Consider the following 12,760-nt stretch of genomic DNA (forward strand, 5'->3'; position numbering starts at 1 on the left):
GGCTCTGTGCTGACAGCTCAGAGCCTGGAGCCTGCTTCGGATTCTGTGTCTTCCTCTCTCTCTGCCCCTCCCCCCCTCATACTTTGTCTCTCTCTCTCTCTCTCTCTCTCTCTCTCAAAAATAAACATTAAAAAGATATTTTTAAATAAATAACGTTTATTTTATTTATTTTGAAAGGGAGAGTGAGCATGAGCAGAGGAGGGGCAGAGAGAGGGAGAGAGAGAGAGAGAGAGAGAGAGAGAGAGAATCTCAAGCAGGCTCCACACTGTCAGCACAGAGCCAGATACGGAGCTCAAACTCAGAAACCGTGAGATCATGACCTGAGCTGAAATCAAGAGTCAGATGCTTAACTGACTGAGCCACCCAGGTGCCCCTAGGATCTTTCGTAATGTGGACCATGCTCCTGTTTTCTTGGTGTTTTTATGGTTCTTCAACGTTTATTTATTTTTGGGACAGCGAGAGACAGAGCATGAACGGGGGAGGGGCAGAGAGAGAGGGAGACACAGAATCGGAAACAGGCTCCCGGCTCTGAGCCATCAGCCCAGAGCCTGACGCGGGGCTCGAACTCACGGACCGCGAGATCGTGACCTGGCTGAAGTCAGACGCTTAACCGACTGCGCCACCCAGGCGCCCCGGTGTTTTTATGGTTCTAAAGTGGCACTTGTAGCCTCTTCATGGAATCGTAGACCCCTAAACAAGGTGGAAAGCTTCACCCCTGCCCTAGATGGATCACGCAGGCTCCCACACCTGTAACTATGATGGAGCCGGTATTTAAACACAAGATTTCTATGGCTATCAAATCACTGAAGTTCGGTTTAAAAAGCAAAACAAAAGAAAAACATACAAATATCTTTGCAAAAAAATAACTATCTCTGGGTGGTATAAGTACGTAATTTTCCTTTTCTCCTCTATGCTTTGTCTCTGTTTTCTTTCTTTTTTTAAAATTTTTTCCCAACGTTTATTTATTTTTGAGAGAAAGAGAGAGCGCGCGCGTGCATGTGCAAGTGGGGGAGGGGCAGAGAGAGAGGGAGACACAGAATCCAAAGCAGGCTCCAGGCTCTGAGCTGGCAGCACAGAGCCCGACGTGGGGCTCGAACCCATGAACCGTGAGATCACGACCTGAGCCGAAGTCGGACGCTCAACCGACTGAGCCACCCAGGCGCCCATCTTTGTTTTCTATGATTAGCTTGTGCTAGTTTTGCTGTATACACACCCACAGGTAGCCGTGAGACGTGTGTGGGTGTGCGTGTATTTGGTGATAAGCACTTCCCTTCCAGGGGTCACCGCAGGATCTTCTAAAGGCCTGTGTTATGTCTGACACTGACTAGGTCATCAAGAAGAAGCTAGTGGGATCTGTGAAGGCGTTGCAGAAGCAGTACGTGTCCTCGGACACAGTGGTCACTAGCGAAGACGGAGATGCCAACGCCATGTGCAGTGCCCTGGAGGCTGTATTTATCCACGGCCTGCATGCCAAGCACATCCGAGCCGAGGCCGGAGGGAAAAGGAAGAAGAGCGCCCACCAGAAGCCTCTGCCTCAGCCTGTCTTCTGGCCCCTCCTGAAAGCTGTCACCCACAAGTGAGATCAGCAGGGGAGGCTTTGCTTTGGGGAGGAGCTTCAGTGTGGGTGAGCCTGGGCTCTCCCTCTACAGCTGTATGGGAAAGCAGCAGAGATGCTCTGTGTTCTAGAATGGAGATGGGTGAGATAGGGGTTATTGTTAGACCAAGCCTCAAGAGCCCCTCAGCGCACAGGCAATGGCCTGGGGCTGCTCAGGCCCCTGGCTGGTCGCCTTTAGCAGGAGCCGCTTTTTTGCCACACCGTGGCAAAGTTAGGTGGTTGGAACAGAGAATGTGTGGCCTGCAAAGCCTAAAATCTTTACTAAGTGGCCCTTGACAGAAGAGGTTTGCTGACCCTGCCTTGGAATGTTTGAACATCTCTATGCTAAGTATTATATCCTAACAGGCTGTGGCATTTTTTAAAGCAGTGGAATCCGGATCATCTGAATATCCACCCCGGGACGTTTGCCTCTGCGGCCCTGGCCCTAACTGCCTGGGCTTTGGAGCAAGCAGCTGCTGGCACGTTGCCTCTAAGGGCTATTAAATGCCACCTTCAGCCTGAAGGTGCCTTGTCGGTCTGTATCTTCCTTTTCCTGCTGACTGCCACCGCCCTATCTCAGGGTCTTACCTCACTCCCAGGTGGCAGTGGCTTTCTAATTGTCCCCCTTATCTCATTCTGTCTGTCCTTAGGTCAGGCAGCTGGTCAACATTTATTGAGCTTAAGCTAACCCGAGCTCATTCCCTGAGCCCTGTGGAGCACGCACTCCTATGGGCGAGACGTGCTCGGGGCACTGTGATGGTCAGAGGAAGGGCATTTACATCAGACCAAGGGTTCGGGAACTGAGTTTGGTACGTGATCTTATCCCGAGCAGCCCACCCAGAAGTCTGCGTGACTGCGGTCGAGTCATTTCCCGGTGTAAAAACTCTCAGGCTCCCCAGTGCTAGCCTGGAGTCCCATTCACTTCGTTGGGGCCCCAGAATCTGTATCCTGACCAGGTTCGCAGGTGATTCTGACGCACAGCCAGGTGTGGGGACCCTTGCCCCACTTTGCCTCACCGGTTGGATGCTCGAGACCCTGCATCACCTGACTTTGCAACCCAATCAGCCGCTGCTCCTCCTCCTCCCCGTGCTGTAACGGGAGTGCTCACCACTCCTGTTACACAGCTGCTGCTTCCCTACCCTTGGTGCCTTTTTTCTGTCAGTCCTTGGTGCCTAAGGTTCCCCTTCCATCTTTGCCGCTTGAAATCCCTCAAGGCCCAGCTCAATGCCTTGCCTATCCCTAATCCCTATGCCTAATCCCTCAATGCCTTGCCTGAGGCATTGTTCTTACTGCAACCTGGAAGTGATTGCCTTCCCCCCACCCCAGCTCTACTGACCACAGGGTTCACCTCCGTGTGCCCTTGAAAGGTAGTAACCTGGACTGAGGGCAGGACCATGTCTGTATCCTGTATCTTCACGGCTCCGAAGACCTGGCACTTAGGGGCTCATCAGATGTATGCCGGATGAGCAGGTGATGTCAAGGGCGCCTGGGGAGTTGTAACAAAAATGGCAATAATCCTGCATGACAGTAACCTCGAAAACGTGGGGAGTTGTAGCTAAATATTTCTCAATTCCCTGTAGAACACTGCTCTCTGAGATTTTTTCCCAAGCCTGTATATACTTGCAGTCGTTATTACTGGCTCCTGCTCACCAGTGGATAAAACAATCCTCCGTGATCTGAAATCATTTCTTGAAACAAGCCTGTCCTCTCCACCCGCAGACACATCGTCTCGGAATTGGAGCACCTGATCTTTGTCAGCACGGACGTGGGCCGCTGCCGGGCCTGGCTGAGGCTGGCCCTCAATGACGGCCTGATGGAGTGCTACCTGAAGCTGCTCCTCCAGGAGCCCGCCCGCCTGTGCGAGTACTATCAGCCCACAGCCCTGCTTCGAGACGCCGAGGAGGGCGAGTTCCTCCTCAGCTTCCTGCAGGGACTGACGTCCTTATCCTTCGAGCTCTCCTACAAGTCCGCCATCTTAAACGAGTGGACGCTTACCCCACTGGCTCTCTCTGGGCTTTGCCCGCTCTCTGAGCTCGACCCCCTCACCACCTCTGGGACCGAACTACAGCGGAAAGAGTCTCTGGATTCAATGTCCCATTCCTCAGGCTCGGAGGACATCGAAGTCCAGCACTCAGGCCATAAGATCCGACGGAACCGGAAGCTCACGGCCTCCTCCCTCAGCCTGGACACTGCCAGTTCATCCCAGCTGTCTTGCAGCCTAAACTCTGATAGCTGCCTACTCCAAGAGAATGGCTCCAAGAGTCCAGACCGTTCCGAGGAGCCCATGTCCTACGACTCCGACCTGGGGACAGCAAATGCCGATGATTCAGACCCGTCTCTGCAAGAGTGAGTGTCCTTCCCCCACTCCTTCTCCTCCCCCTGCCTTCCTTCCTTCTCCTCTTCCTCTTTCTCTCCCTTCCTATAGCATGTGATTGCCTGTCACTGAGCATTGACCTCTCTAAGGGCATAAAGGAAAAGGGGACCGTGGCTCTTCCTCAGGGACTGGAGTTGCCGGGACTTGTAACTGGAGGCCACATGGGGCAGCGAGGAGAATGGATTCAGGGAGGGCTCAGAGCTGAATCAGGATCCAGCTCTACCCCTGGCTGATCTTCCACAAGTTACCTAATTTCTCTGAGGCTTCGTGTAAAATATTATTGCCTCTAGGGCGGAAACGAACGGTTCGGAGTTAGATATACGACTTCCAAAAGACGCAGTGAAGCCCAGCGCGTCAGGGTGCTCCGCTGCGACCTCCCAGAAGGCCTCTGAAGGACACAGACCCTGAATGAGGCCTGGAGGAGGTGGTGCACAAAAGGGGCCAAGCAAGTGAGTGGAGGAAGAGCACAGGGAGCAATGAACTTGACTAGAGAAGGCACCCTGGGCAGAGCTATCTCTTTAAAAGAACTTTTTTCTATTTGAGTATTGTTGACACACGGTGTTATATTAGTCTCAGGTGTACAACGTAGTGAGTCACCATCTCTCTATGTTAACCATGCTCACCACAGCAGAGCCTTCTTCATTCAGGCCCTTTTGAAACATTCATTTTTTAATAGATTTATTTTTATGGTAAGAAAAAAAAGTCTACCTACAGTGAAACGTCTTTTCCACCTTTGTAACCATAATTATCAATACCTTACATCTTTCTTTTTCTTTTTTTTAAAGTTTATTTATTTATTTTTGAGAGAATGAGCAGGGGAGGGGCAGTGAGAAAGGGGGACGGAGGATCTGAAGCAGATTCTGTGCTGACAGCAGAGAGCCCAACGTGGGGCTCGAACTCACGAACCGTGAGATCATGAGCTAGGCTGAAGTCAGACATTTAACTGACTGAGCCACCCAGGCACCCCCTTTACATGTCCTTTTCTGATGTTTCTAAATGCATCTAACAGATATGAATAGATAGACTTTTTAAATGTCTTTTATATTTCTTGTCTCTGCCTCATCCCCACAAAGCTATTATAAATATACTGTTTGATACCTTGTCTTAGAAGAGCTCAGAATTTTTGTTTTGGAGCTTCATATCAGTTTCTTCAGTTTTTTTTTTTTTCCCCTGTGGCATGTGTTTCCATTGTATGAATGTACCTTAGTTTATTTGACCAGCCCTGTATTTACTGGACACTGGAGTTCACTCTTTCTATAAATAACCGTGTGTATGTGATCTTTTAATTCTATGCAACTATCTCTGTTGAGTAAAGTCCCAGAAACAGAATTGCTGAGGCAAAGGATAAATGAGTCTACAATTTTCATAGATAATCGCCTGTTTACACTCTGTCAGGAATGTACCTGTGCCCCCTCGGCCTTGTAGGCAGAAGGTATTATCAAACTTTTGGATATTTGCTCATCTAATAGGTAGAACATGATAAACTTTTTTTCAAGTTTATTTATTTGTTTTGAGAGAGAGAGAGAGAGAGAGAGAGAGAGAGCAAGCGAGCATGAGTTGGGGAAGGGCAGAGAGAGAGGGGGGGAGAGAGAGAATCCCAAGCAGGCCCCTCGCTGTCAGTGCAGAGCGTGATGCAGAGCTTGATCCCAGGAGCTGTGAGATCATGACCCGAGCCAAAATCAAGAGTCGGACGCTTAACTGACTGAGCCACCCAGGCGCCCCGAAAATGGTAAATTTTTATTAAGCGCTTCCTTCAGCCAGACCCGTGTTCCCTCAGCCAGCGTCTAGGATCTTCTTTTCTACTCCTGTGTGCCCCTACCTTCTTGGTTCATTCAAGTCTTTACAGGTTTCCCAGCTGCTGTGGGAAGAACACCAGATTGGGTGCCGGTACGGACTGGCTTGTAGCAGGATCCGGCCTCAAGCCCTGTTCTACCAGTCCCAAGTCCAGTAACGGCAGGCCAAGCGTTGGCTCTGCCAGGTTGTTTCTTCATCTGTAAAGTGGAGGCTCCCTCATAGAGCTAGCTGGCTGAGAATCAGATCAGATGCCTGGGGGCGAATTACGGCTGAAGCAGCTTCTGAGCAACAGAGCACATTAGCTAGAACTTTCAAACCTCAAACAAGAATTTAGGTAGAACATCCTGGAAGGGAGCAATCCCCGCTCTATGGGCTGGGCCGATGGCGTGACTTAAGTTCATTCACCTGTCTGAACCCTTCCTTGTGTCTCCTCCTCCCCCAGGCCAGCCCGCAGGCCCTCTCTTTGTCATGTGCCCTGCTTTTATCTTTCGTGAGTCTTGTGATTGGAAAATTCCAGCTTAAGGCCATTGAATCAGTGACCGTCCACCCTGTGTGGGAAGCGTCATCCTGGGCATTGTGGGAGAAGTCAAGGGAAGAGGCTCAGGATGTACAGACCAGCGCGGGGCAGTGGCGTGCGGAACCAGCAAACACAGAGCACACAGACGCACAAACACACATCCAGCACCATCACTCTGAGTGCTGGGCTTGAAGTTATCTTCGCACGTCCACACACACCAGCTCTTAGAGGGTGTGTCTGAGGGTGAAGAGTCACATCAGCAGTTAAGAGTTCGCTTATTTTTGTCATATTACTTAAATATTTGTTTACGTGGATTTTTTAAAGTTGATTTATTTTGAGAGAGAGAGAGAACAGGCGTTCTATCAAAATAAATGTTAAAAAAAGTTTTTTAAAATCATCTACAAGTTAAACATAAAGTACAAAAGATGTAACATTCTAAGGAAAGGTATTAACTTAATGTTTTCTGGAAACCAAACTGCAGTTTGCTTTGTGAATAGAGGATTGATGGCCTGAATAGCTTCTTTTGTGTTGGTTGGGTCTGAATTACAGTGATCCCTGAGAAGCACAGCTAGGGGCCGGTGGTTAGGAGTGTGGACTCAGGAGCCAGGCTGCTGGAGTCTTCCATTAACCAGCTTTGCGTCCCTGGGCAAGATACTCAACCTTTCTGACCTTGATGTGCTCATCTGCAAGATGGGGATAAGAATTCTAGGAAGTGAGTTAAGGTATGCAAAGCGCTTAGAGCAGTGCCAATCACAGGGTGAGTGCTCCATAGGTGGTGTCATTATCATTTTACTACTGGGGGTCCCCGTGATGTCAGTTCTCGCGCTACTTGTCTGTGTATACACGGCTGCAGATCTGTGCTTGATGATATTTGTCAGAGGTCGTTATCATGAGGCCTTCTCTTGGGGGAAATGATTCTTCGCACATGCAGCCCCCTCCTGTGCTTTCATGAGCACCCCTGACCGCCAGGTGGTGCCGTGGACCCCAACACGCTAGTCCACGCGCTCAGGAAAAGCGCAGGCTCAGAATCGCTTGGCGGGGGGCACTTTATGGGGTGGTCATGCCGATTCTCCAGCCCATGCTTTTATTCCACACCTACGCCTCTGTGTACGCGCAATATACGTATGTATATAATACGTATATGTTTTCAGACTATCTTCTAAATGAAAGCACAGACTTCTAGAATTTTTGAACAGGCAGTGTTTGAAAAACGCTGCCCTGAGCTGGACAGAAGTGGAAGGACCGGAGCGGTGTCACCGTTTCAGCCCTATGTTGCATTTTCTTCAAAAGTTTTGAAAATTCTCTTTCTTTCACTTTTCCTTCAAAACCTCATCTCTAGCACTTTTTCCCACTTGCTGTGCATGTCTCTTATTCTCTCTGGGTCCTGCCGACCAGCTCTGATCCTGGTGAGACTCTTGTGAACTTGATTTCATCCTGACAGTGGTGTTGATTTGGTGGAAACTCTAATTTATCACACAAGCTTCTTGCTGTCGGGTGGTGTTTCTTTATCCCCACACCCAGTCCACTCCATCATTAAAATGTGTCTTACAGATGAGGGGTCATTTATAATTGATAACCATTTCAGTAATGCTGGTGAATATTTCCGTAATTCTCCTTCCTTACATTTTTATAGCCATGTGTGTAGAGGCTAAGCAGTCTTGCCAGTGGCGATAAGAACAACCAGTGACAAATTGAGGTTAATGTTTATTGAGTACTTACTTTGTGCCAGACACTCTATAAGCATTTTACCTATATGATCTCATTCAGCCTTGAACACAGTCATAGGTGGGTGCTGTTACCGTGCCGGTTTTACGGGTAAAGGAATGAAGTCCGTGAACTTTAGGAACCTATTGTGGGGCCACAGCAGTGTTCCAACCAAAGCCAACCAACATCACCCTTTAAGGAAACCCCTTACCCACTAGCTATGGATTTACCTATTCTAGACATTTAATACCAATGGAATCATACACTATGTGGCTTTTTGTGACCTCCTTCCTTCACTTAGTAGGTTTTCAAGGTTCATCCGTGTTGTAGCATGGGTCATGGCTGAATAATATTCCATTGTGTGAATACACCACAATTTGTTTTATCTTTTCAGTTAGTGGACATTTGTTTTATTCCTATTTTTTGGCTACTGTGAATAATATTGCTGTGAACACTCATGTACAGGTTTTTGTGCAGACATTGTCTTTTAATTCTCTTGGGTATATACCCATGAGTTGAATTGCTGACTCATATGGTAACTCTATGTTTAACTTTTTTTTTTTTTTTTCAACATTTTAATTTATTTTTGGGACAGAGAGAGACAGAGCATGAACAGGGGAGGGGCAGAGAGAGAAGGAGACACAGAATCGGAAACAGGCTCCAGGCTCCGAGCCATCAGCCCAGAGCCTGACGCGGGGCTCGAACTCACGGACCGCGAGATCGTGACCTGGCTGAAGTCGGACGCTTAACCGACTGCGCCACCCAGGCGCCCCTATGTTTAACTTTTAAGGAACTACCAAACTGTTTTCCACAGAGGCTGCACCATTTTCACATTTCCGCCAGCAGCGTGTAGGAGTTCCATTTTCTCTACACCTTTGCCAACACTTGTTATTCTCTGTCTTTTTAATTTTTTAAAAAATTTTAATGTTTCTTATTTTAGAGAGAGACAGAGAGAGAGAGAGAGACAGAGCATGAGTTGGGGAGAGGCAGAAAGAGAGGGAGACACAGAATCTGAAGCAGTCTCCAGGCTCCGAGCTGTCGGCACAGAGCCCGACACAGGGCTCGAACCCACAAACCGTGAGATCATGACCTGAGCCGAAGTCGGATGCTTAACTGATTGAACCACCCAGGTGCCCCTCTGTCTTTTTTTATTATAAGCATCTTGGTAGGCATAAAGTAGTATCTTATTACGGTTTTGATTTGTATTTCACTACCGTCTAATGATATTGAGCATCTTTTCATGTACTTTCCATTTGTATACCTTTAGAGAAGTGTCTCTGTAAACCTTTGCCCATTTTTCAGTCAGATTATTTGTTCTAATATTATTGAATTGTAAGAGCTCTCTGTATTCTGGATACTAGACCCTTATCAGATATATGATAATACTTGGATATAAGATATGCAGATTTTTTTCCTGTTCTATGGGTTATCTTTTTACTTTCTTGATAGTATCCTTTTGAAGCACCAAAGCTTTTAGTGTTGATAAAGTCCAGTGTACCTATTTTTTATTGTTTACTTATTTGTTGGCTGTCATATAAGAAACCATTGCCTGACCCAAAGATTTATACCTGTTTCCTTCTAAGAGTTTTATAGTTTTAGCTCTTACTTTTAGGTCTTTGATCCATTTTGAGTTCATTTTTTATATGGTGTGAGGTAGGGGTCCAACTTTCTTCTTTTGCATGGGACTGTTCGCTTATCCCAGCACCATTTGTTGAAAAGACTATTCTCTCCCCACTGAAATGTCTTGGGCTGCAAATCAGTTGCCCATAAATGTATGGGTTGTTCACCAATGTTTGACTAGCATGTCTTGAAATGTTGTTTGGGGTTATGATGTAGATAAGAGCACACAGCTCAGCCAGAAGACATTAAGGTAGAAACTTGAGTTCTAACATCCTTATGGAAATGAGCCCACGTTAAGGGGAGTTTGGCACGTCTTCTGACCGAGTCTAAACCATTAGGGCAGATATGGGCAATCTCTTGGGCCCCGGGTAGCTTTGTTGTTGTATGAATCTGTATTCGCCCGTGACATACTCTATTGGTTCATAAACAAAGGAGGAGACAGCAAATAGTTCTAGTTCAGAAACAGAATGTGGATTCTCAGAAGCCTCAGGAGAAGGGGAGCAGCCACTAGCCAGTGCACATTTTAGAAGGCCCAGAGTAGTTTTCATGTGCGTGCGTGTGTGTGTGTACGTAAAGACAGTAACACTGGCTCCCCGTAGTCCCTGAAGCACCACTGAAGGGCAGGAAGAGGCAGTACCATTGGAAGAGTGAGCAGGTGCACACCCCATGTATACTTGCGTGCACACTCCTGCACCCCGTGTACACTGATCTCCGGCAGCAGGTCCTGGGAACAGGAGGCATGTGGGACCCCAGATACGGCCCAGCTCTGGTGGACCAGCGCTTGCACCGGAGATCCCGGGCCCCGCAGTTCCCTTGGCCGCCCGCTCTACCTCAGTCCCAGCTGGGGAGAAACTTTGTGAGGAGTGTCAGAGGAAGGCTTGTGTGTAAGCAGAGGAGCACGGTGGGTGGATGACGAGGATGTTTTGTTTTTGAAATCCCCAGACAGCAGTTTTGCCTTCTTACCGCTGTCCCAATAGCCTTGGGCATTCTAGCTGACAGCTTGTCACACAGGTTTCTCTGTTTAAAAACTTCCAGGGTATTGTCGGAATTCAGCAAAGCCCAGGTAAACTCTGTGCCAACCAACGGACTGAGCGGACTGAGTGGAGAAATGGAGATTCCCACGGGGCGGGCCTCACTCCCCCTCCCCGGCCTGGAGGCCAGCATCCCTTTTGATGTGCCCGCAGAGCCCCTCCCGCCCCAAGCATCCTCTGGGACTCAAGATGGGGACCGCAAGCAGGAGCCGCCTCCCCAGGCACCTGGCACCCTGGGCTTGCTGCAGTTGGGCACTGCCAAAGCTGTCCCCTCGGTGAGCATTTTAGACCAGAGGCCTTCCAGTCCCGTGAGAGAGGCGGCGGCCAGAGCAGTCAGCCCGGGGAGCGGCCAGCAGAAGTCTCTGGAGGATGACGGAGCTGCACGGAGCCTTGGGGTGTCCTCACCCACCAGCCCGGTGAGTGATACAAGCTTTTCGGGGAGAGGTCTTGGGGAAATGTCTCAGAGCTGGTGCAGGGTCTCCCCAGCTAGCCACCCCGAGTGGTCTCTGCCTTGTCTCCATTAGCCCCTCATATCTGTCACGGTGGACGTGAGCCAGGCACGGTGCCAGTCCCTTCCCATGGGTCTCTCTTGTCCTCTCACATTGACCCCGTAGAGAAGATAATTCTCATCTGATCATAGACCCTGCGCATAACCACTGCCACTTATCAGCTCAAGGCCTCGGGCAAGGCACTTTGCCTCACTGAGCCTTGGTTTCCTCCTCAGCTCTTGTTATTATTAAATTCAGATTTGCTAAAATACCAGACTTTGAGAATACTCATCTTGCAATATGAGCCAGGTTAGAACTGCACCATCCCATATGGTAACCACTAGCCACACACGGCTGTTGAATGAGCGTGTAAAATGTGGTTAGTCCAAACTGAGATAAGCTATGTGAAATAAACACTGCATCTTGAAGGCTTAGTCTGAAAAAAAAAGGTGAAATATCTCAATCATTTATCGATTATGTGTTCCAATGAAAATATGTTTGATATTGGGTTAAATATAAAAGTTAATTACACGTGTTTCTTTTTACATTTTAAAAACGTGGCTAGTAGAACATTTAAAATGATACATGTGGCTGGAATTCTATTTCTGTTGGGCAGTGCAGCTCTAGAATGGGCCGATCTCCTTTGTTGATAACCCCGAGGGAAGCCAGCCCTGGGAATCTCTTGCACAGAGCCATGGGTCAGAGGCTTGAGAACTATCGGCCCAGTGAAGCGGTTGTCAAAGCTGTGGACCTGAGCTCTTTGCCATTTCACATTTGTCCTTGAGGATGAATAGCCAGGGTAGGAAGTTGTATGCACGTGTGCACGCGGACATACAGAACCCCAGGTTTATCCCAGCTGCTGTCTGGGGTCACGTTAGGATATAGTCTTGCTTTTTCAGCTGCATCCATGCGTTTCTCTCATCCGGTAGCTTCCAGATCCTGTAACTCAGGATGGGGCCAAGGCCGTGAAATAGATTAGGACATGCGCGCGCACGTGCGCACGCACACACACACACACACACACACTTTTAAATAGCTTTATTGAGATATGACTCATATACCATACAATTCACCTAATTAAAGTGTATAATTCCATTTTTTTTCGTATATTCACAAGGTTGTGCAGCCATCACTACAATCGAATTTGAAAATATTTTCATCCCCCATAAAAGAAATCCCTTGGGACGCCTGGGTGGCTCAGTCGTTTGAGGGTCTGACTTCAGCTCAGGTCATGATCTGTGGTTCACAAGTTCGAGCCCCATGTCGGGCTCTGTGCTGACAGCTCAGAGCCTGGAGCATGCTTCAGACTCCCTCTCTCTCTGCTCCTCCCCTGCTGATGCTCTGTCTCTATCTCTCTCTCAAAAAATAAATAAAAACATGTGAAAAGAAAAGAAAAGAAATCCCTTACCATTAGCAGTGACGCCCCATCCTCCTCCTCCGGCCTCACTCCTCTCATCCCCTGGCAACTACTTATTTCCTTTGTCTATAGATTTGCTATTCTGGACATTTCACAGAGATGGAATCATGTAATATGCAGCCTTTGGTGACTGGCTTCTTCCAATTAACATACTGTTTTCGGGATTCATCGTTGTCGGAGCCTGATCTGTGCTTCCGGGAGTAATAATTCATTGTAGATTC

General features: G+C 48.3%; 1 protein-coding gene across 1 annotated transcript in view; it reads left to right on the forward strand.

The window, feature by feature from the left end:
* LOC124500911 (pleckstrin homology domain-containing family M member 1-like) overlaps nt 1-12,760 on the forward strand; it is a 58,858-nt gene that overhangs the window by 7,918 nt on the left and 38,180 nt on the right. The window contains 3 exon segments of the mRNA XM_047064781.1: nt 1,329-1,576; nt 3,314-3,940; nt 10,639-11,050. Of these exon segments, the coding sequence (XP_046920737.1) occupies nt 1,329-1,576; nt 3,314-3,940; nt 10,639-11,050 (1,287 nt within the window).

Source organism: Lynx rufus, unplaced genomic scaffold (assembly GCF_022079265.1).
Source record: "Lynx rufus isolate CCGP_SWC_20201006 ecotype Redwood Valley unplaced genomic scaffold, mLynRuf1.p SCAF_61, whole genome shotgun sequence".
Taxonomy (NCBI): Eukaryota; Metazoa; Chordata; class Mammalia; order Carnivora; family Felidae; genus Lynx; species Lynx rufus.